Genomic DNA, 23,121 nt, shown 5'->3' with positions numbered 1-23,121 from the left:
TTAGTGGGCATGGATGATGGTTGGACTCAATGATCTTGAAGGTCTTTTCCAACCTAAATGATTCTATGATTCAGATTGCAAGCAGTCCAACTGTGTGCAAACTCTTCAGCCAGTCCAGCAAGACTTGTTAACACCCTAAGTAACACCCAGTTACAGAGCCACTCTTGAGGCCAGAGCCCCAAGAGAGCAGGGGGTTGGCATGAGGCTGAGAACGAACAAGGCTTGTCCACTGGATGGAGTCAGAAGCAAGTCACACATGCTCCACATTGCCATCTTCAGAGCTGTGGTGACTGCCTTGAGCCTTTCATTTGCTGAGTAGCAGCAGGCATGGCTGGAACAATTCTGTATATACCTGGTGTCAGAACTAATGATAGGAATAGCATGCTCTTTCTATTTCCTCCATCACCCCCAAGGGCCAACTAAACTGAAAGAAACCAACTCTCCTGCCACAGTCTAGAGAGCAGGAAAGGAGACTTAGGGGAAACTGCAGCAGGCCCTGCTGCTGTGAACAGTCGCAGACATACATCTGTTTGCTGAAGGAGTTTCAGAAGGAAGGGACAACATTGCACCAAAAGACAAAACAGTCTTGTTTTCCAGGCAAACAAAGCCCCGAGTTTCTGCCTGTGGAAGAGCTGCAAGGCCAGACTATGCATAGCATCAAAGTTACTATTCTGATCTTAAAGATACATATAAATAGCAAGTTACCAAGGCCTGCTGGTCTGTCTGTCTGTTCTCTGAACATGGTCTGAACAGCAGCACTGGTATTAGCAAGGACCTCTTCTGGATTTATGGACCTACACTTCAAAAGCTGCCATTATTCTAAGGATGGGGAATATATTTTAATCAAACAGGGAGGAGAAAGAACTCAACAAGCATTTTGCCCTGTGACTTTTTATTAAAAGAAAAATTTTTATCTTGTTTTAAGCATTCAGTGGAAGATAAGAAGTAAAAAGTGCCCCCACCAGACAGCACCTCCCTCTCATAGCACACACAGAATAGAAAAAGAAGGGAAGCACTTTCAATCCTTGAGCTCAGACCTGGACACAGGACATAATCCAGCATTGACGGAATGGCCTGACCAGCTTTAGTTGGTTTCCAGTTTTGCTGCATACATCATTCAGCTCCCTGAACATTACGGGGGCTTTTGTCATCACCTTTGTGCATCTAGAGAGCTCAGAGGTTCTGCACAGTAGGTGGAATTTACCTGTAATCCTTGCAGTTCAAGCCACTTTCCAGTCTGAGACAGAAATTTCCAAAGCTTCACTTCCACCCTCATGCTAATACATTCCCAATGTGTGTGCATTTTCCTGCTTTCTATAAGGTGCTATTATCAAGTGCTGGCCACAGGATGCTAGAACGGGAAGCTGGGACAAATCCAGGTCCAAGCGAGAGCTCTACTCCCTGACCACAGAGGCTAGGCTTACTGCAACAGCACTATGTTTGGGTACTTGGAAAACAGCAACTAAACACACTCCTTTGTAAGTAAGAATCGTACTCACATCATCAGATCCAAAGTCGAATCTGAACCTAGCTACAACCAAAAAGCTATGAAGGCAATAGCAAGGGGAGCACAGGTGAGTCTCACAGATGAGGAAGGCAAACATGCATAGAATACTTCAAAATCAGGCTGTAACATGCAGGCAGGTGGCAGTCTTATCTATTTTTCTCTCCTCAGAAATTGCTGAACAATCATTTTGCAAGGCTAGGGGGTCTCTGCCTACAGTACTCTCCCACCAAGATGACAGATGGGCTCCAAAGACTCGAGCCTTCCCCAAGGACCCACTGCCCACATTGTCCTCTCCCAGGTGCTGTTGAACAATAACTGAGGGATATTCCAGTGTGTTTTGGTTTTCCAGATCAGCTGGAGGAAGAAACTAGAAGAATAAAATCCCTGCCCTAGTCCCAGGGGTGCTGCAGCTGCCCATCTCATTTCTGACAGATCTCTAATTGCCAGGAGTAGAACCACCTACAGAGCCAGTGCTCAGAGCAGCCTTTCTAACACATGAAAACTCATTTTCTTCACATACTAAGTCCTATAAAAAAGCAACCTAGAACACTTAGAGCATCTCCCAGCCACAGGGCTTCCTTAGGACTGACTGTGCTTCCCATGCCCTCTGACTCAGCTTGTCACCATCCACATTATCCACCAAGGAAGAACAGAATAAACCTGGCAACTTGCTCAGGGATACAGCAGGAATAGAGCAGATTGAGAAACAGAAGTCAGCTGCATGTCAGCCTGGAAGTGAGGAATTTCTAACAGCACAGCATTGATGATGCTCCTCTTTACATGCCCAGCTCTGCTCCAGCATCTCTTGCCTCATCTTAGCATGTCACTACAAGTATCACTTGCCCAGGATATGCATCTGCAGTATTACCACAGCCAGACACAACATGGTGCAGTTATGGGTCTTGCAACTGTTTTCAGGGTCCAATTATCATGGGAAGAGATTTTGCTATCAAGGCTTGTGCATACAGCTTGGCTTAGCCTTACCATGTAGGCAGCAGTCAGCTACATCAAACATGCCACCAAAAAGTAGTAGAGCTCAAAGTCTTTATGCAGGATGTATCCTAATTCTTTAAAAGGGCTTGGTCCTACATGTAAACTAAGGCCAAACAATGGTGCAACAGGGTCTGGACATAGTAGATCCGGTTCTGCAAAGAGATCACGAGGCCCTGGAAAACTGCACGGTAGCAGCCATGGTCAACACCTTCCACCCTCAGACATCACAGCCACTGAAGCACACCCTCTCCCCACACACAGGAAACACCAGCTGCAATTAGCTGAGTGACCAGCTCAGGTACAGATGATAATTACAGGCTGCACAGGAGATGCTGCAAGCAATTATTTGTACTACAATAGCACTCAGGAACCCCAGTCACAGGCCAGGACTCTGTTGGGCTAAGTGTTATATAAATACGAACTAATGACCCATGTAAACATTTATATATACAACAACAAGGACAGAAGGAAAAAAGAACTCATTTACCTTTTCAAATGCAGCCAGAAGAACATGGGCATGACCTGTCACCTCAACCACCACTGCGAAAAGAGAAAGAGCAGTCATGGTTAAACCTTGAAAACAGCACAAGCATAAAACCACCCCGAGCTGAATTTTAGTCCAGTCACAATTTCTAAACTGCCATCTGTTCTATTTTCATCTCCTCTTGCAATTTAAAACTTTTCTTATCTTGTTGTCAGGTTGGTTTATCTCACACTCCTGCAGAGCAAGAACATAACCCTGCTGCGGTCTGTGGTGGGCCCTACACATACATGGCTTCGTTATCGTGGGTGCTCCAAACTATCCCACTTTGTTTTCAGAGGCTGGAAAGGGAAAGTAAAACAAAGCGCTCAGTGGGATTCTGCTGTCCCCTCAAATTCCTGTTTTTAATTACCTGAATCTATCACAGAGATTAATAAATCCATCTGGTTTAACAGCAATTGGCAGCACTTCCAGTCCCGGTACTTATCACTTTATTTCATTCTAATCTGACATGCTTATAAAACATTTATTTCTCATACCAATTTTGGACACTGAAACATCTCCGTCCAGTTCTCTGACTTTTCTTCCCAAAGACAAACATCACATCTTCCCTCTTTCAAACTCGAGGCCTCCCTCTTAATCCAATAGCATTGAGAAGGGGCTGTCAGAGGTTTCTGTACTGCATTCATAGCTCCCTCAGCAAATAGAGAATAGAGGAAGCCAAGGTACAATCCCAGTCTCTCTGGCTCAAGACTCTAAGGTTCTGTTCAGCTCCAACTGGTTGGACCCTTTTGCTTATTTGTGTTCAGACTCATCATATGGAAATGGGAGACAGAGGTTATGGAGTCGTCACTGATGGAAGGGAAAGCATGTAACTACCTCACCCTGCCTGGACCCACGAGTACCCACGCTGTGCTCAGCACATCTAGAAGAGCTGGCAGACACTACTATCAGCTCTATACCAGAAAATTAACAGCTGAAGGAAGCAACTCCTGTGTTGTCTAAAAGGGAGAGGACCTCAACAGCTTCCTTTGCGCCCCTAGAACAGCAGAGACAACAAGAGGAACCATTCACCGGACTATGTCACGATGATCACGTTTGGCAACAGCAGTACGTGGGAGAAGAGAGTCCATGCCTGCAGATCTGCTGGGTAACTGACACTGGTCACGGCAATTTGGGTGCAATCAGGAACACAATGGCATGCAGAAAAAAGGGCTAAAACTGGGAATTCATCTGCTTGCTCCCCACACTGTCAGCCAAGAGCAAGGCTGTTCTAGCTCACTCGGTAAATGAAATTCAGGTCCCTCCTCACAGTTTGAACAGCCAAGTAAGAGATAACAGGCAGTGCTTCCCTTCATATCCTCTGGCATTCAAGCAGCGCGTGTGGCTGGAGCTGTGCGACCGATTCTGTGCAGCACCTTGCCTCCCAGAAGGGTTTCTGTACGTTTCCCTGAGAGCAATCCCACTAGCAGGAATGGGAGAGGGCTAACATTGCAAGCTCACATTCTTCAAGGCATGCAAACATCTCCTGGCAGAATTCAGTCCAAACCAACATCTTGCTGACTGCTATTTTAATTTGCCATTCAATTTTATTTAACACAAGCAGTTACAAGCCAGCCGTAATTTTCCAGGTGCTCCAAACACACAAGGCCAGCTCCTTCCAGTCCCATCAGTTAAAAAAGAACCAAAATACACAACAATTTCCTCAAATCTCGCCTAAGTGTCACATTTTTGTGCTGATATTCTTTCCAGGAGAGGATTTAAAAGCAATTGCCTTTCCAGGTTATTAAAATACATGACAGTACACTATTGGCTAAGACTGGGCATGGTATGTGCATAAATGTATGCTTCCCATGCTGCCTCCTGTTCTATTTTTGGTCCTTCTAGGCATGCCCAACATTAGAAAGTACAAATACCTTGCCAAAATCTCCATAAACAGAGGAAGGTGTTTTATATTTATGGTCAAGAAATATACATATATGTCAATTTTACTAACAGTGCCTGAAATCACTAAAAATAGATGCACTTTAGAAGTCATTTCCCTTATGTTGCACTGTGCTTTGTTAGTCACACTTTAAATTGGTTCATCCAGTTCTATTTAACTCTGCTTGGAGGACTATAAAATAATGCAATGAGTTTTTGGGCACTTTCACATCTACAACATAAGAAACTGAGCAAGTGACTACATTAAACAATGCAATCAACAATGGATTTTTTCCTTTCTAATTATTCTTAAATTTTGTACAAAACATTACAAAATGCAGAAGTGAAATGCTGGTCCTGCTGACCACCATAGCTCCCAATTTTAGAGAAAGCGTGGCCTTTTCATTGCTGACACTCAGAATGAGTGCAAACACATGGAGCTCAAAAGCACACACCCCCTAAGGAAAATACCGTGCAAGGTGAGTAACAATCTAAACATTTACTGGGCTTCCTTCTCCAAAATGGCAAAGTGCCTTAAAAATAATCAACAATATTATTTCTCATCAAAGGTTATGCGCTTTTATTGTAACCATTCAGCACCCTTCAGAAAAAGCAGGAGAATTTTAAACTGCTGAATGAAGCTGTATTTTGTTGAACAGTGGCCTGAGCATTTTAAAGCCATTTCTTTTTCTCTGACCATTCCTAGGGCAAGGCCCACCCTACAGTTAGCTATAGCTTTTATGAAGAGAACTTACCCCTCAAAGAGGGGGAAAAGACCAACTCTTTCCTTGCCTTACAAACTGCAAATGCAAAACCCAAAGAGAAAGGAAGTAATTTCTCCAATTTGTGCCTGGCATTGGTGGCAGAGCCAGGAGCTCTCCTAAACGCTATTCTAACACTAAATAACTGGCCATTTTTCCTGCAAAAAAAGGAGGCTATTTTTAAAAGCGTGTTTTTATATAAGAACCCGTGGTTAGCTGGGCCCTTTTAACACAGGGAAGTTAAGGTGAACTCCTGAAATATTTTTATTCTGGAAAGGCTCCCCAAGCCTTTGCTACAAGTAAAATGTTTTCTTCCTTGCAGAAGGAGGCCTGCCCTTTAGGAGTCACATAACCTCAAAGAGCGCTAGAAGACGACCAAGGGAGCACACCACCATGCTTACCATCCCCTTCATCCACTACCGCTCGGATTACCACAGGGAACACGCCACGATCCAAGTCAAAGTTCAGCTGAGGGAAAGAAATGAGATGAGGTTAGACAATTGACACCAGGCTTGCCTGAAGACAACACTTGAGATAGTATTAACATCAGAGGAACGAAGGCCCCTTCTGATGGGCCCTTAGTCCCTGATCTCAAAAGGACATGACAGAGCAGGAGGATTTAAAATTCAGGCACCAACTTTCAAAGGGAGTCAACCAGAATAACTACAACATGTATACATTGACATGGCACTAAACACCAGCTGTGCCTAGCAAAGCAAAGGCTCTCCATTTGAATTTTATATGGTATTTAATTCTCAATAATTCATATATCCTAGAAGTCTCCTGAGTGATTTATAGTAGGACAAATTTCTCCAAATATATCTAGTGCCATAGTTTTGCTTGCATATGGTAGGATATACTGGTTATACCACAGCAGTACACATTATGCTCCCTACACCACAAAAGAAACCCTGACTCCTATATGAAGTTCTTGAAGACACAGAGAAATAGGAGTAAAACTTCAAGCTCACACAACACTTTAAGGAAACACCAGACTGATTTCCATCTCTTGGCATATTATTAAATTCAGGTCCTTGACCTTCTAATCGGTGAGACTGAAAATTTAAGATCTCATTTGAGTGCAAGGAAACCAGACTCAGTTTCTTGCTTTGCCCTGCACTTCATTAAAGCACTTCAAAAGCTCCATGTCATCTTACAAACACAAGAAAAATGCAACCTTACAAACGCTGTCCTATGCCAGGAACGGAAATGGCTCAGAAACTGGATTTCTGGTGTTTTTGTTAATTACTGACAGGTTTTTTTGTCTCATCTCTTGCCAAGAAAGAAAAAGATATCATTCCACCATAGTGCTCCAGGTAGTCTGTTTTCAGTTTTCCAGTGAAAACTGAGACCCAATTCAAAGCACCGTAGCACCATTCATGTAGTGCTTCAGGGCTTCCCTCACTTTCCCAGAGCCCCAACATCATTTGCAGTGTGATTTTCTCCAGCCAGTCCCTCAAAAGATAAACTATCAAGATAGCCATTGGCATTGGCACAAACAGCAACCCCAAACACCCAGACTGGAGGGAAGGTGACCCTCACTGTGAGCCTTAACATAGTTGAAAATAGCTCCTCTTCAGATGAATTACAACCTAAATGTTCATCCTGAAATGAAAGATACCTGTACACTGGGAGACAATATACCTGGTCAGCCACCAGCCAAGTGTGCTGTAGCCCATTAGCCACACAGCTGTGCCTCTGCCAAGGGCTGCAGGCATGTGCTTTGGACTGCAAGAGCTCACCAACCTTCCATGGCAGGTGTGGGGGGGAAGAGGGAATTGCAAGTCTGCTGCTCTTCTGTCCATAGCTGCATACTCCTCATGCAGGCTTCATGCCCTTGGGGCCGCTCAGCTTCTGCAGTGCTTTCTAGAAGCAACCCTTAGCTGCATAACAAAGCTTTGCACACACACCCCCCCCCCCCGTTCAGATATGCATACCTGATACCAAACAGAAAGCATGTGCTGGAAGACCTTATGATTTGACCTAGCTAGTCTTCAAACCTGAGGGATATTGACTTTCATCCTCTGTATGATGGTTTTACATTTTATTCCTCCTTTAAACTACCAGAATCTATTCTCTTTCCAAAACAGCAGAGTAACAGAGCGAACACAAAAATCTCATTTAACCTCTCAGTATTTGTTATAGAAGAGACTCATTGAGCCCCTATTTTCCAGCCTGCATTTTTGAACCATTATGGCATGCCACAGAGGGAAAATTCATCGAGGACAATTGATTAAAATTGCTGAAAGGAGCTTATGGTTTTGCTTTGCTTCCTGCTCTGATTTATTACAGTATGACAGCAGTTACTATTTGTCCATTTGAAGGGAAAGTCACATCATAGAATTGTGGTTGCTTTACAATATAAACTTCTGCATTCTGAAACAAAAGGCCTCTTTAAGGGTCCATTTCACATTCATTTTTAGGGACCTGAAAACAACTGTCTCAACACAAGCCATACACTATAACTTGCAAGCAAACCAGTATATTATGAAGACAAAGTAAACTTTTATAAAGCTTTCCACATAACAACCCAACATAACATTATTTTCCCTTCTGTTGGCCAGCCAAGAACTACATCGTATGTGAGTATTACACTGAGCAAAAATATGAAGTAAATCTGGGGTTTTTGGACAACACCAATAACAAAGCTGGAAAGCAATCTGAAGCATGCAATTGTACACAGCTGAGTGATAACACTCTGCCAGCTGTCTCAGATGAAAGTACTGCATTTCAGTGGCCAGTTGAGAAGATTTAGCTGTATGCATGTTACTGGACTTGAGAGGACAAGGACTGATATGTACACAGAGCCGAAATGGGAGAAGAAACTCCTCTGAATCACAATGTTTGTTCCATTTTTCTCCACACTCAGAGCTCCCAGTAACACCAATGAAAAAAGAGGAGACAGAGGATGCAAGCAAAGGGAGCTAGAAGCTTACTTTTCTGCAGCATCTTTCCCTTTAAGCTGTCAAAGGGACATGACTTTAGTACTCAAGTTAAAACCTTGCTGGCAGGAACAAAAGTGAAAATTAAGCTTCTCAATTCTTTAAGAAGAAAGGGATCTGAGCTCCTACTTTCCAGATCTCTCAGACGACAGAAGGGATTGAAAAGCAGCTCTTCCAGGCTTTTGTAGGCTGAACTTGTGAAATCATATATTGGCAGAGAAGCCAAGACATCAGGAGACCAGACTCTGCAGGCTCTTGGTAACCACCATGGCATTTGTTAAGGCACGGGACTGATTACAGTTATAACTGCAACTTAAAGACAATAGCTATTCAATCTTTTCAAAATACATGAAAGATTACTTTTTTCTTTCTTTTTTTCATTTTTTTGTTTGTTTTTTGTGTTTTGGTTTTTTTTTTTTACATAGGTAGAGTTATCTGTCAGGGTTCACATACACAATACTCTTATATAGGCTTGGGTCAGGAAATGAACACTTTATCAGTGTTGACCTGGGAGAGGGGTCCACAGGAACAAATATATTAGCAGTAGCTACAGACCGACTCCTCTGCATCAGAAATCTCTTCTGGCAATTCTGCACAGAGCAGGGGAAAGACCAAGGCCTTCCTGCCCTGTGTCATGTGCAGAGGAAGCCCCTGGGCCAAAGCTCAGAGGCTCAAGAAGCAGAGAGTTACTGCCTGGGTTGGAATTTTGCAAAGATACCAAAATTAACAGGACTCCACAGATCTTGCTATGTAGTAAAAGCCACAGAGCTTAATTAAAACCAAGCCCTCGTCTGTTTGCAGTTATGGGTTAAACCAAAAGGAGGAAGGCATTCCCTTATTCAGCATTAATGCATCAGTGTGAATCTGCCCTAAAAGGGAGAGTATCCTCCCACAATACTGTGCTGCTACAGTTAATAATGCAGGCTGTGGCCCTTAAACAGAACAGGAATCTTCTAGAGCAGTGGTCTCCAAACTATTTTCAGGATTCATCCCATCACTGAAAAATTTTGAGCACATACTGCCAATATATCTATGTTTATTATTTAAAAAATATATACATGTACTACTGAAGTTCCTCCTGCACCCCAACAAATTGTCTTGCATGCACTCCACTTTGGAGACCACTGTTCTAGAGAACCAGCCAAAAAAACCCAAAAAAACCCCCAACCAAAGACCACCAAAACAGAGAGATCAAGACAGACATTTGTTCCCACAAGCTCTTTGGCTGGTAGGGAGAGGAAGGCTGAGGAGTGGCGGGCTCCTCCAGGAAGAGCTCCAGTGCCAGTCTCTGCAGTTTCCCTCCTACACCAGATGTTGGGATGCCAGCTGATCAGCGATATCAAAAATTGCTTCTTTGGGTTTCTTCCCTGTTTGCCTGATCTAGCTGCCAAGTTCCCATACAGTGTTCATACCTGCTCCTCCCAGGGCCCCATTTGTCTCATACCCACAAAACATGCCATGGCAGCTGGGAAAGGGTGTCTTCCAGCTGTAACTTCATGGCACTAAATGGAGTCCAGTGCTTCTGGGACAACAGTGTTGTGGAAAGAAGGGGACACTGAGAAGAGACTTACCTCATCATCCTTCCAGTCTGAGAAATCAATCTTGAAGGAAGGCAGGGAGAATTGCTGGCTTACCCCTCTCTTGTAATGAACCGTCTCCGACTGCAGAGAGGGATTCTTTGTGCTGTATCTGAAGAAAGGGAGGAAAAAGAAAACTTGCTGTAACAAATGATTGCTCTCTGATAGGCTCTCATTCATTCACGCCTGTCCGCCTTTCAGGAATCACAAGTGGCAGCTCTAAGACGCAGAGCTGGCAGGGGCTGGCAGCCATTCAGTGGGGATACAGAAAGGGAAGGGAAAGGTCAAAGCAAGAAGGTGAGCACAGGGAAGGGAAAGCAGCGCAGACAGGCAAGGTCTGTGGATCCATACTGACCTGCCTGGAAACACTGGGTGTCAGAGGAGTACAGTGCGGTGCGTCAGCCTGGCAAAGGCTAGCTCACTAAATCCAGGGCCCACGCAACGCTGGCTTTCAGCCCAGCACACAGTCTTATTTTCTGCAGAAAACCCAGGAAGAACGAGCAGTGATCTAACAGTGGCAACACACAACCCAACATGGTGCTGAAAGTTCTCCCATGCCTCTGTGGGACAGGTCTGCAGTGAGAAACGCTGCTTGGCTCTCCATCATCCTAGTAAGCAAGAACCATTGCTGGCTAGAGGCGCCATTCCTGTATTCCTCATGTGCTTCCCCAGAGGTGTTGCAGGGCTACCAACACCACCGGAGAGACACCAACCAGTACTCCATGCCAACCACCTGGAGAAGAGTCACAATTCTTCCACTGTCTCAAGGCCCGGCACTGAAACACCAGCACTGCTGGGCTGGGATGAACATCTCTGGAATGGGACCATAGCTACAATCCGCCATCTTCTGCAGCCAGAGCCCACCCAGTGCTGTCTGCCCCAAGAGAGATGTGTCACTGCCCACTGACCATCACTACAGACGGTGTGATTCACAGTGGGCTTCAGTGGCAAAACATGATCAAGAAGTTTTCACCCCTTTCTGGAGGGTGATTTCTGACATGGAGGTGCACAGCTTCTCACTATGCCAATTCTGGCACAGGAGAGCAGGCAGTGAACTGCAAAGCAGGGTGGGAACATCTGAAGCTGGTTTTACCACCAAAGCCTTTGTGGTCGAGCTACCAACCATGTGTTCAGAGCATGTTGACAAACTGGAGAGAAAGTGAGAGATCCCTTCCCCAAGAGGCTTACAGTGCAGAAACAACCACCTCCCCTGGCACAGTGATGAGACAGGTCTAGCTCCAGCTCTACAAGAAAGACTTTAACAGCTGGTCACAGTAATGGGATGTTATCTCTTCTGCACACTAACAATCACTTCTTAAGCAGAGCTTCACACAGTGAGACTGCAAGAGCACTGGCCTCCTGCCACTGCACACTGAACAGCTACAAGCTCAAAGCCTTGTTGACTGTTCAAACTTGATAGCCACTGTTCTCGATCAACCAGACAGCCTGGGGACAGGCTCCAGGGACAGGTGTCACATTAGTACCAGGAACTCTAGGCTGAGTTTTTCCTTAATTCAACTTGGGATATCACACAGGAGATCAAGGCATTTAATGTAGCCGATTCAGTACAGAGCCCGGTCAACCAGAGCAGTTAATAGAGTGTGCACAGAGGCAAAGAAAAGAGAATCCTTGCTTGATAAACAGGATTCTGTACTTTTGATGACATTCAGCTGTTCTGAAACACAGGCACAGCTTACAAATCACCAGGTGTGTAAGCAAAGGCTGGAAAGCTCCAAGTTCCTTTGGCCTAACTACACTTTGTGGAAGAGCACAGCATGCCAGAAGGGGATGGCAATACAAAGCTTTTCTACATCTGAGGTAGTGCCTTCTGGTTTCTGTAAGCCAGGAGCAAGAGGGCTGGGCAGCTCAATTCCAGAGGGGGTGAAGCAAAAACTGTGGGAAAAGCCCATGGGGCAGAGTCAACCAAGAACTGCAGAACTGAGCATCACACCAGAGATGGGAAGACTGGGCTGGAGGACGGCAGAAGTGATTAGAGACAACATGCCTGAACCTTAAAACTCAGCTTTAAGCGATGCTGTGGAAACTTTACACTCAAGAGCTATAGCTTTGGCAGCTACCTGCTGCCAAAGTGCAAGAGCCTACAGAGACAGTGGGCTGCCCTCCAGGCCTCAGGCCAGCCAGTGCTGTTACACAGAGCCTTAAAGCACAATGATTAGGATGCATTTTGCAGCTGAAGGTATAAGAACCTGGATACCAGAAGATGATAGATATTTATTAATTTCTCTAAAATGCAAGGAGGAAAAACCAGGCTCCCCACTGGTATGAACTGCTGCCTTTCTCTGGAAAACTAGTGTAGTTCCTGCATCCTCTGAGGATCGAGAAGGCTTATCAAGCATCACAAGATCCACATTAAATTCTGGAAGGCTGTGACCAAGGCCAAGTTCACCACGAGCACTCCGCTCTTCCTGCCAAGGCAGGTGCATTACGTTATTTATGACAATACCTTACCCTCAAAGACCATTCTGTACTGCACTGAAATTGTGCTGCTTTACTAGAAGGTCTCACTCCATCCTTTGCATTTAAAGCGTGGTGTGGGAGAGATCAGAATGACAGGTCTTTTATGTGTGAATTACAGAGCGAGCAGTTGAGTGAAGTTTTATTTACTGAGTTGTCAAGCACAATGAATAGAGCAAGCCTGTATCTAGCTCCTTTTGTGGTGTTCTCAAAGCTTCCCAGCTCTGCAGAGGGGCACAATTCTCCCTCTACAGCTGGGAAAGCAGGGGATGGAAGAGTGACTTATCTAAGGTGACAGCAAGTCAGGAACCTACTGGAAATAAAGTGCAGAGGAGAGAGTGGAGGTCAGAGACTGCCTGGATGACATGCACCACAGCAGTGCTGGGAAAGGGGTGTAAACATGCTGATGATGAGTGCCAGAAGGCTGGACGACCTGCACTTACAGCACCAGAAGCCCAAACCAGTCTACAACAGGAAAACAAGTAACGCTTTTCCAAGGAGGATAGGGTAGAACAATACTCGCATAGACTTGCTGCTCTCACTGCCCCTGAGAAAAGAAATAAACCAGGTACATAGATTTTCCAAGCTGAAGAGTATAACAAAAATTATCAAGGAGGCTTCCCCAAGTGAACTTCAGGGCTCAGACTGTGTGACTGCCTAGCCCCCATTGCCAAAATGCATATCAGACTTGAATCTGAACGCCCAGACAATGCTGGAGACCTCCAGTCAGCAGCCAGTGCTGAGGCTGCCAACCACAAGCGGGCCAAGAGCCTGGTGAATTCCCTGGAAGTGCTGGTGACCCCAGATTGTCACAGAGATCGATCACCTTTCTAAGATGATGCACAGGATCCACTGCACAAGTACACACTCCTCGTGCTGCACAGGAGGACAACTTGGCAAGCTGTAACAAAGCAAGTATCCTGTATATTAGTGTCTAAGTGCTGTCTACCCATCCCCAGCCCTTTTGGTTAGCATCTGCTGTATTCGTAAGTCTTCTATTCCCTGCCTATGCTGCTGTGGGCTTACAGCGAACAACAGTGGAGAAGCTCTGTAGAGCTGTGGAGATGTGTTACAGAAAAAGAGCGTGGATGAAGAATAAAGGATAGCAGAGAAGCAACATGCTGCCTCTCCTGGCATAAAGGCTGAAATCTGAATGTTTGGGCTGCTATTTCTCAGACTGTATTGGGCCAGGTCTCCATCCAGATGGGAGGTCTAACAAAACCACCTTGCAATCACTGGCACCTCAGGATAATGGAGGAGCGGGGTCTGTCCTATTTGGTCATGACCAAACAGAAATCCCTGGTCACTTTTTTTTAAACCTGTTTGTTTGCTCAGGTACCCCTGACAGCATGAGAATCACCAGCAACACAAGATACCACACTGCTGACTGCAGCAGCAGTCCCCAGCTCTGTTCTCAGGATTCATGCAGCCCACTTCCTCCTGTAAGCTCTTTGACACACCTTTACTCCCACAAAGCAAAGCTTACACTCTCCACTGACTCCTTCCTCACCCACATCAAACTCTTCCACCCCCCAAAACCAGCTGCATATCAGAGAACCGGCAGATGAGAAGCCCTATGACTACACCACAGTAATTTTTGAGAGAACAGGAAACAAACTAAAATTATTCCCCAGTCTCACTCCTCCACCATCAGCTGAGAAGCACTCACTGCCTTCACAGAGAAACCCAAGCCTGTGGCTCATGCAGGCTTCTCCCTGCATGCAGTCCAGACTTGCTACCAGGCACCTGTACACCTTAAGTAGCTCTCAAGCTACCAGTGGCATGCTAGTGTTCGGGAACCTCTGGCTAAGCAGAGTTAAACTTCTGTTGCTACATGCTCACTGGAGATGCAACATGAATGTGTGGGGGTGTTTCCCCCCTCTCGCTCATCCCTGATCAGCACCTGGGAAAGTTCTCAGCAGGGCGCCAGTCCTAACTCCTGCAGACTTCTTCACTGCTGTGTTCCTCACACTCAGCTCCACCTGGCACTGGGGCTGCCCCGGACATTCAGAAGACAGTTCCTCTTACCACAAGCACGCTGGGACCCCTGACCAAGAAGCACCAAGTGAGGATCCTAGCCAGCTTGCCTCAGAGTTATGCAGAGCACTGCCCAGACCCTATTCCTCAGGGAAAAGCAGGATGCACACAGCAATGCTGCCCTAAGGTAGCATTTTTGACTAGTAACAGCTGAGGGACAGTCTGCGCTTTGAAGAGCCTGTGGACAAAATAAGAGTCCTCTTTCTTTAGTAACAGCTACGCACATTGCATGGCAATTTGCAATTAACTGAGGACAAGGCAGAGTTAGTGAAGGCAGAGTGACATGAGAGCTTTAGAGGGTACTCAGGAACCAATTCTTCCACTGCTGCAGGCTGTGACTGCCTGGCAGGCTCCATGTCCTCTTACAGGTGATGAGGAGGGAGCCAGTCATGTTCTGCTGGTGTTCAAAGGGGCCAGGAGTTATGTGGAGCAAGCATGCTGGCCCCCCGCTCCCTCCCACCCGCACACTCCCCTTTAATTTTGGGCCAGGATCTCACAGGTCAGCTTTCGGGGGAAGAGGGAAGCTGAACAAGTGTCTCAACTCACAGTGATTTTTACTGATAAAAGAAACACTACCAAAATATGAGAAGGCCATAGCCCTGGGTCTCAGTCAGAGTTAGGCAAGATCCAGCCCAGAGAGGCTCCCACACAGAGTTTGGAGGGTTAACCGCATGCTAAGTTGGTGCACTGCAGTCCCTGTCAGTCTTCTCCTCCCCTCCTGCTTCCTCCCAGGACTGAGTTTCCACTCCAGGCCAGGAGGAAACAAACACCTTACCATGCAGCTGAAACCCTGCTGCCCATATCCTACTCCAGCACCTGCAGAGGTCTGCCTTCAGCTGCTGAACTTACTGGTGAGAGCACTGCGCTCACTACTCCAACCAGGCTTCAAAGCTGGCAGCTTACACAACAGCTACACAGAGAGGCACAAAGGCCAGAACTCTTATTAAAGACAGAGGGTTTGTCTGCTCGGTGAAATCTATAGAACTTAGCTCTCCAGCCTGTGCACTTTGCACACTACAGTGTTCCCGCGGGGACTGGTGTCTGCCTGGATCAAAGCAGGCTTCAGCTCTAAAGGCTTGCGCCTAGCAAAAAACAGCACTCGCCTCCAATTTCTTCACATAGAAGAAATCTCTCTGCACAAAGAATTCATATTAATCACCACAGTCCACAGCCAAAAGCAGCAAGAGCACCTTTCAAAGGCCCTGAATAGACAGAGGCTATTAAATAACCAAAGGAATATCTGAGTGCCTCTGTCTCTCCTATGCAAGCTTTAGTGAAGACAGCCATGCACTGAGCTACCCGTTTCAGTTGGATTTCATTTTGTGAACCAACTATTCAAACTTCCACATGCAGACAGAATGTATAATCATTGCAGTGTCACGTCCACCGTCAGCTTAAAAGACTGCGGTAGGATGTCTGCGATGAGTGTAGCAGGCATTGCAAAACAAACAAGGAAATGAGATTTAAAAAAAAAAAAAAAAATCCAGTACACCCATTTGTGCATCAGCAACACAAACAGGACAGCCCTGAAAAAGGGCAAGGATTGCAGAGCTAGACTGACCTATTTTCGTCCTGTTTTCTCTTTATAATGAGAAAACAGCTTGGCAACATTCCTAGGATATGAAAGAGAATCTTTTCTGTCCAAAGAGGAAGATCCTTTTCATAAGAATGGGCTGCAAAACTCAAACCTCTCATGTCATATTTATCATCAGCTCCTGATCCGCCTGGATTGCTCATGTCTTTAGAGCTGGCTGTTTTAAGTGCTTCCAGCTACAGGGCTGGTTTGACTTCTTCCCCTGAGGAAACAACCGCTGCTGTCATGTTTTAACTACACAATCCTTCCTGCTAGTCAGCAGGATACCTACAGCTGGAAAAGTCCTGGGGGCCCTCCCAGGAACAGGCTAATAGTGTGCACATCAAGGCTTTTGCCAGAAAAGGAAAGGACACATTCGTAGCGCACACACAAAAAGAGAATATGAACATCTCTGCAGCCTGCTCCAAAAACCATACCTGTCTCCTAAACCAAAGACATCTAACGGTACAAACACATGAACCAGTTACTGCAGAAGGCGGCAGGCTACAAACTGGGAGTCCTTCAACTATTCTCTAGGAGCTGCTGAAGAGTACTGCCAAGCCTGCAATGGAAATGCAATGTAGAGTACCCTCTCATTTATCTGGGGGGAAAGTACATGCTTTTGGGCAATCACTAGCAAGTAGTCAACGTACAGCTTGCACACCTCCATGTTTGTGCCTCCTATACGCTAAGGCAGAGATTCTCATGCCATTTAGACAGGGCCCATCCTGGCCACCCTTCACCTTCTGGCTGAGATGGCTGAACCCTTCCTTGCTGCACATGGCGATCACCTTTACCACAGGCACGGAGCTGCCTCTCCAGTTGGCTAGTCTTAAAACCCAGTTAGCATCACGGATTCTGACAGCAAATTTCTCTTTGTTTGTAGGACATTTTTGAAGCTGGCAGGTACTGCTGTGCCTCAGCAACACTGAGCAATACAAGGCTTGTCCTCACGGGTGAGCACTCAAGCTGTTACAATGGTTTCCGCAACCACGGTCTTCCCTGCTTTCTACCCAGCTGCTGGGAAGTTGAAGCCAAAGAAAATGACAAACTGAGAAATACTACTCTCTCCAAGCCAGTCAGATCACAGATCAACTCCCGAGGAGCACACCCACCACTAACCACAGATGAGAGTGGATCCTCAGGGAAGACGCTGTACTAAAGCTCATTTGGGGACACTGCCCCAGGAAAAAGAAGCACAGAGGAACAGTTTGCCAATTTCCAAAACCAAAGAAAATGGACGCAACCAGAAAAAGAAATAAAACTGAGGATATCAGGGTCTTGACCTGTTCAGAGGCAGGTCACCACTAATTCCATGCTATTAAAAAGACTCTGGACATAGGCAGATCTGGTCTCTGTTACCCTTGGGATAATGTACCAGCTGGTCCTCTGAGAACTAATGCATTTTACTTTAAAGAGTCTTTAGGTACACCACAAAGTAACCAGGCAAAAGGTATTCAGAAGGTGAGAGCAGCAGTCCCCTCTAGATTTAAACTAAGTCCCATTTCATCCAAGAGACTTCTACAGATATCTGCACTAGCACCAGAAAGTGCTGGGTACCTTCCCGTGGGCACGGGGCTGCAGAGGTGAAGACACCTCTACCATCCCCAACAGCCACACATTCACCTTCTCCAGACTTTACTGGTCGACTGCAGTCCCACAGTGGTGATGATTCAGCTCCTTGTGAAACTCCAAGTTCAACAGTTCAGGCCAAGAGGCAGGCAGCAGTAGGGAGCTACGTGTTCCCAAGATCTTGGCTGGGAAACGGTATAGCTGAGCATATCTCCCAGCACGATTACCTGGGAAAGTCTGCTGAACACTCCTTTGAGACGGGTTAGGACAGGCAGCACATACTGATAAAGCCACCAGCTTTTAAATGGAGCCCAACAACTCCAGGAGGAAGCTTCCTGGCTTGCAGAGAGAAAGGCTTCCCTTTGGTCATGGAGACCAGCTAATCCTGAAGGCAGGCCCATGACACACAGAGCGTTGTGGCTCTCAGATAAGCAGAGGCTCTACAACAAGCAACGCCTCTGCTCAGGGAGAGCCACCTTCCCTCCCCTCCCTCCTCTCACCCCAAATTGTATGAACATAACAATGTTCCTAGCAGGAGTTTCACATGAGCAGGAGCACTGATACTATCAGGATCAGTGGTTGTTTCAGCAGAGAAGCAAGAATAACTTGTTTAGCGCTTCTAAGGAGCCATGCTGCAGCCTGGGGACTAGGAGAAAATTTCTGCTTTTGACAAGGGTCCAGAAAGTTTCTCCCATTTTAGGATTTAGCATCAATTTAGGAGAGTGGAAAAAAAAAGTGTTTTATTTTAAAGAGCATCTTCTTCCCAATCAAGTACTGGACACAGCAATAGAAAAAGTTTTGAATTTATACACAGTGCAGCTTTTGCACATGCTTGTTCCTTGAATGTAGCTGTTAGCACCAAAAGAAACTGAGAAAAAGGAAAAACTACCAGCCCAGGCAGGGAGAAGCTGCATTCCTATTACTGCACTAAAAATGCACTCGCTCCACTTAGAACTCTAAGAATGCAGCCCAGATTTTTTTTTTCCACTAGAATTTGAAAAGAATAAATCAAAGTAATTATAGCACTGCCCTTTCAGAATTGCTTTGCAAAGCTGAAATCAGAGCTTCAAAAGGTTTTTACTAGCAGCCAGCAAATCCAGAGAAGCAGAGATGCCTACTTCAGGCAGCTGCACTAGCCCCAAGACGTGCTTCATGAGCCACTTCCACATGGAAAAATAGCCTGGGTTGAATTAAAGCAGCTTATAAAGTCTATAATTGTATCTCACTTCCCCCAGCCCTTATTACCTACACATCTGCATGAAATCAGGATCATGCCTTCCAAAAGGTTCCCTGGCTTCTGGTGCAGCCCCGCACACCCCAAGCTTATATAACATTTATTGTCCAAGAACTCCAGAGCAGAGACAGACAGTTCATCACTCCTATGCTATGGGGAAATTAAAGTATGATTTATTAAATGAAAGGCCAGCAGTGGAAGCAAGAGCTGAATCTGAGTGCTTTGACTGTTGACGTAAAGGTTTAGCACACTGGGGACTGCTGTCACCCTAGCAGGGCAGCACAGTATCGTCAGCTACATTTCGTTAGTGAGGTAATGACTGCTGACTACTGATCCTGGTTTCGTGCAGAGGCAGGTAGGGTTCATGAACAAAGGCTTCTCCTCCGCCATCTGAACAGAGATCCGTTTCTCAGTGAGCCATGGACAGGGTGGATTAAAAAATTCATATTTTTAAAAAAAATATTTTTCTTTGAAGTTGACAGTTGTGTTAACTTTCAGAAACTCTACCTAGGAATTGTTCAAATTAAATTTAAAAAGCAATTAGGTAGTTCATGTTTGCTGCATATGCTTTAAAGAACAGACAACAGCACTGGTGACAGTCACTGGCTTCGTTCATGGTGCTAAATTTCAGTAAAACTTGTTCTTAAGTGAACCAGAAACAGTGTTTTCCTCCTCCAACCAACCAACCGAGTTCTGAGAGGAGAGCTGCTAGTCACAGAAGACTGAAAACACACTCTGTCCAGAAACAGTTAGTTATATTCAATAACTATAATACGTCCATGCAGCAATTATTATTACTCAAGGCACAACTTGACAAGACAGTCTCTTAATAGTCCAACATAGAGCAGTTTAACGAAAAAGAATGCTACACTGCTGGTCAGGTGATAGAGTTGCACTTCCACCCCAACACAGCTTGGTTCAAGACACAGGTTAAAAAAAAAAATTATCTTTTCTTTTTAGAATAACTTTCTTTTTTGCCATTTTGTCATGAAATGCAAAACTAGGAGCTTGAAAAAAATTTAAACTATATGCATATTCTTGACAGACTTAAGCTCTTTGTAAAATGTAGCACAAAGTTTGATATGAAGCTTACACTGAGTTGTAAAGGCAGATATTTCATTGTTACTGACCAGTGACAAAGAAATTCTCCTTTGAGGTAAACCAATAAGCAAATATGCAAAACAACATTAAAATCAAGATTTAAAACAAGACTTTGTGATTTAAGCCATGGCTGAAGTCTGGCAATGTAAATACATCCACCCTGGCCATAGAGGCCCTCAGTTCTCCCCATTAGCCCATAGATGGTTTCCTTCTTAGGTCAAAAACCAAGGAACACTGCAGGGCAGCACAGGGGTCACTGGCCAGCTCTCCATGTTGTACCTGTATTAGGAAAAGAGGACTTCAATCTCCAAGGCTGCCATTCCAACACCTTCACTAGCACTAAATTCACAGGAAACCTAAGGACCTAAGAAACAGAACATGGAAACTTTATCAGGACTTCTAAGGCATCCTGCTGCATTCAGCTCTGCTCAGAAAAAAACTGATCTAAATAGAAAGTGTTTTCAGAGTTTGCCAAGAGATATTTTTCAAGCACTTAAAAGGAGCTAATTTATTACCTCCCCAAAATAAAGGCAGTCATAGACTTCAACAGAAGAAGAGAAGGGGCATAAACAAAAATTCTGGATCAGAGTATCTTCTAGTTTGGAGAAATGCACATCTGGATGCGAGCATTGACCTTGTCTCATTTCTAAAAATACACTATTCATTGATCATTAGTGGGATGTTTATACTTTGAATAAAACACATAAGCCATTTTATGGTTTGTCATACATATTTCTCCCTGCTGAAACCTCTGCAGATCCCTGCAATAAAACATAAATTTACCCCCAAATCCAGAGCACCACTGCAGAAGCCGTCAGCAATATGTGCACAGAGCCGCTGATTAGCCAAAAGCCTCTACTAGAGGAAGCCAAGAGCTTCTGCAGCCTGAATCTTCCTTTACCCATAGAACAAAAAGAATTCTTTGTCCCATGGCCATCGGAAGCCTGCCATAACATACCAGCAGCTCACATGTACCCAATTCACACCAGGGAGAGCACATTTCAGCCACCTTAGCTCTTAATACAGAGAGGAAAGTTTTCATAGCCTTAGGGATACAGTGTTGATTGGAATGGTTTAAACGTGCCGATTTAGATAAAAAGGTTTTGAAATCTGTAGGGATGCACTACCAGGATATGAGAAAGACTCCACAGATGACGTTTTGACCATTCTTTCTACAGCGAGCCAAAGGCTAATATGTGTACCTGGCAGGAAACACACAGACAGGGTTTCAGGCAGTAAATCCTCCTGATAACCATCTCACAACAGCCTGTTGAGGTGGTCATTTATCCCAAAAGGGGCCTTGGGTGGGCCTCAATTCCACAGACTTGCTGTGTAAATGTTAGACTGAACTTTACTTTGGTGGCCCAGATGTTCCTGTCACAGGGAACACAGAAATTCAGTGAGTTAGGTGATCTGGAAAAAAACAGGTAGTATTTGAAGGGAGAGGTGGTTGTTTTTTTCATTTCATAGAACATCTTGCTGACCAAGGATACAGCTGTGAGTTCCTCTCCTTTGTTGCACACAGAATGGCTTCCCCACACCCAAAAAACAAACCAAAAAGGGAACAAGAGAGGATATTGGCTATGTGGGGGAGGGAAGTGAAAGTAATGTTCAAAACTATCAGAATATATAAAACAAAACAGAAAAAGAAGAGATTTCCCTCTCCACCATCTGTGGCAGCACTGCCCTTGGGGGTGATTAATGAGAGATGTCTGACAGGCTCATCACCTGACAGGTCCTGTGCCCCTCCACGCACCCACAAGCCCAGGACTTACACTGCCATGCCACCAACAAACTCTTCTGTAGCCTGGCAGTAGATTGTGATGGCAACACGGGCATCCGCATCAAATGTGAACTCCAGGCTGTACAGGACTTTCTGCTTCCCATTCTCCTCAGTGGGACTGTCAACATCATCTTTATACCTGAAAGACAATGCCAGAGGATTAGAATGTATATTTGAGAGATATTATCAAGATCACTCTGGAAATCAGAACAAGAGTACTCCAATCTAGGTGTTCTGGGCAGTCAAGGCACCATGGGTTTCCACCTGGGGCTTCCCAGGAGATTTCCATTCTTTCCTCTGAGGAAGGTTCTTCCAAGATTTGACTGAAGTTATTAAAGCGAATTATAGGTTTATAGCAACAAGGTTGAGGGATCTCACCCAGCCTTACAGTGCCAGGACACAGAATGAGACAAGAAAGTGAACTCTTGAATATCAAACCCTCAGAAGAAACATTCTCCTTCCTTTTAAATCTTCACATTAGGCTCAGTATTTGGGCTAAAGAAATCCTGCATGGGCCTGAGAAATCTAAAGCCAAATTCTTTTAACTCTGCAAATGAAATGGTGCATGACAAGCAAAAAACAAGGTTTCTGTAACACAAAGAACTCCTTAAGTTCAACAAAAGGTACTTCCAGTATCACACAGATAATGATATTCAGATCAGAAAGCATCCAAATATAGGAACTTCAAATACCTTTAAATGTACAAATCATCAACTAAACCTTTGATGCTGCTAATGACTGAAGCTTGTACACCTTTATTGTATGAACAAAACCTAACACATTCAACTGCGTAACAGACGCATAATAACCAATACAAGAACGAGTTTAGAAGTTATTTCAGTTAACAAAGGTGAGTCCTAACTTGGCTGTGGACTATGGTACAGCTGGATCCCACTCTGTGATCACCACTGCCCAGTACTACTCCTTCTCCCTACTGCTGGAAAAGGCAGGTAAAAAGTCCGGTGAAGAAAGTGGTACGAAGCAAGCTCCATGGCAGTGAGCTAAGGCGTAGATGAGCAGTCAGTTATGGCATGCCAGAGTGGCCAGGGAGACCGGCAGATCCTGGAACAAGCAGCCAACACAACACACCATGAAAAGATCTCCCCTGCCTTGAAGTGGAAAGTGATGGACACAATGGACGTGATTCACTCACAGGGCAGAA

At 45.1% G+C, this 23,121-nt stretch overlaps 1 protein-coding gene across 1 annotated transcript in view; it reads right to left on the bottom strand.

The window, feature by feature from the left end:
* MGRN1 (mahogunin ring finger 1, E3 ubiquitin protein ligase) overlaps positions 1-23,121 on the bottom strand; it is a 56,458-nt gene that overhangs the window by 16,714 nt on the left and 16,623 nt on the right. Inside the window, exons 4-7 of the mRNA XM_010578371.1 lie at positions 21,952-22,098; positions 10,179-10,296; positions 6,067-6,133; positions 2,988-3,040 (exon numbers count right to left, since the gene is read on the bottom strand). Of these exons, the coding sequence (XP_010576673.1) occupies positions 2,988-3,040; positions 6,067-6,133; positions 10,179-10,296; positions 21,952-22,098 (385 nt within the window). The remainder of the gene's footprint in view (positions 1-2,987; positions 3,041-6,066; positions 6,134-10,178; positions 10,297-21,951; positions 22,099-23,121) is intronic.

This window comes from Haliaeetus leucocephalus, unplaced genomic scaffold, assembly GCF_000737465.1.
Source record: "Haliaeetus leucocephalus isolate CR32 unplaced genomic scaffold, Haliaeetus_leucocephalus-4.0 Scaffold636, whole genome shotgun sequence".
In the NCBI taxonomy this organism is placed as follows: Eukaryota; Metazoa; Chordata; class Aves; order Accipitriformes; family Accipitridae; genus Haliaeetus; species Haliaeetus leucocephalus.
The sequence above is the reverse complement of the archived record's forward strand: the minus strand, read 5'-3'. Positions and strand labels throughout refer to the sequence as shown.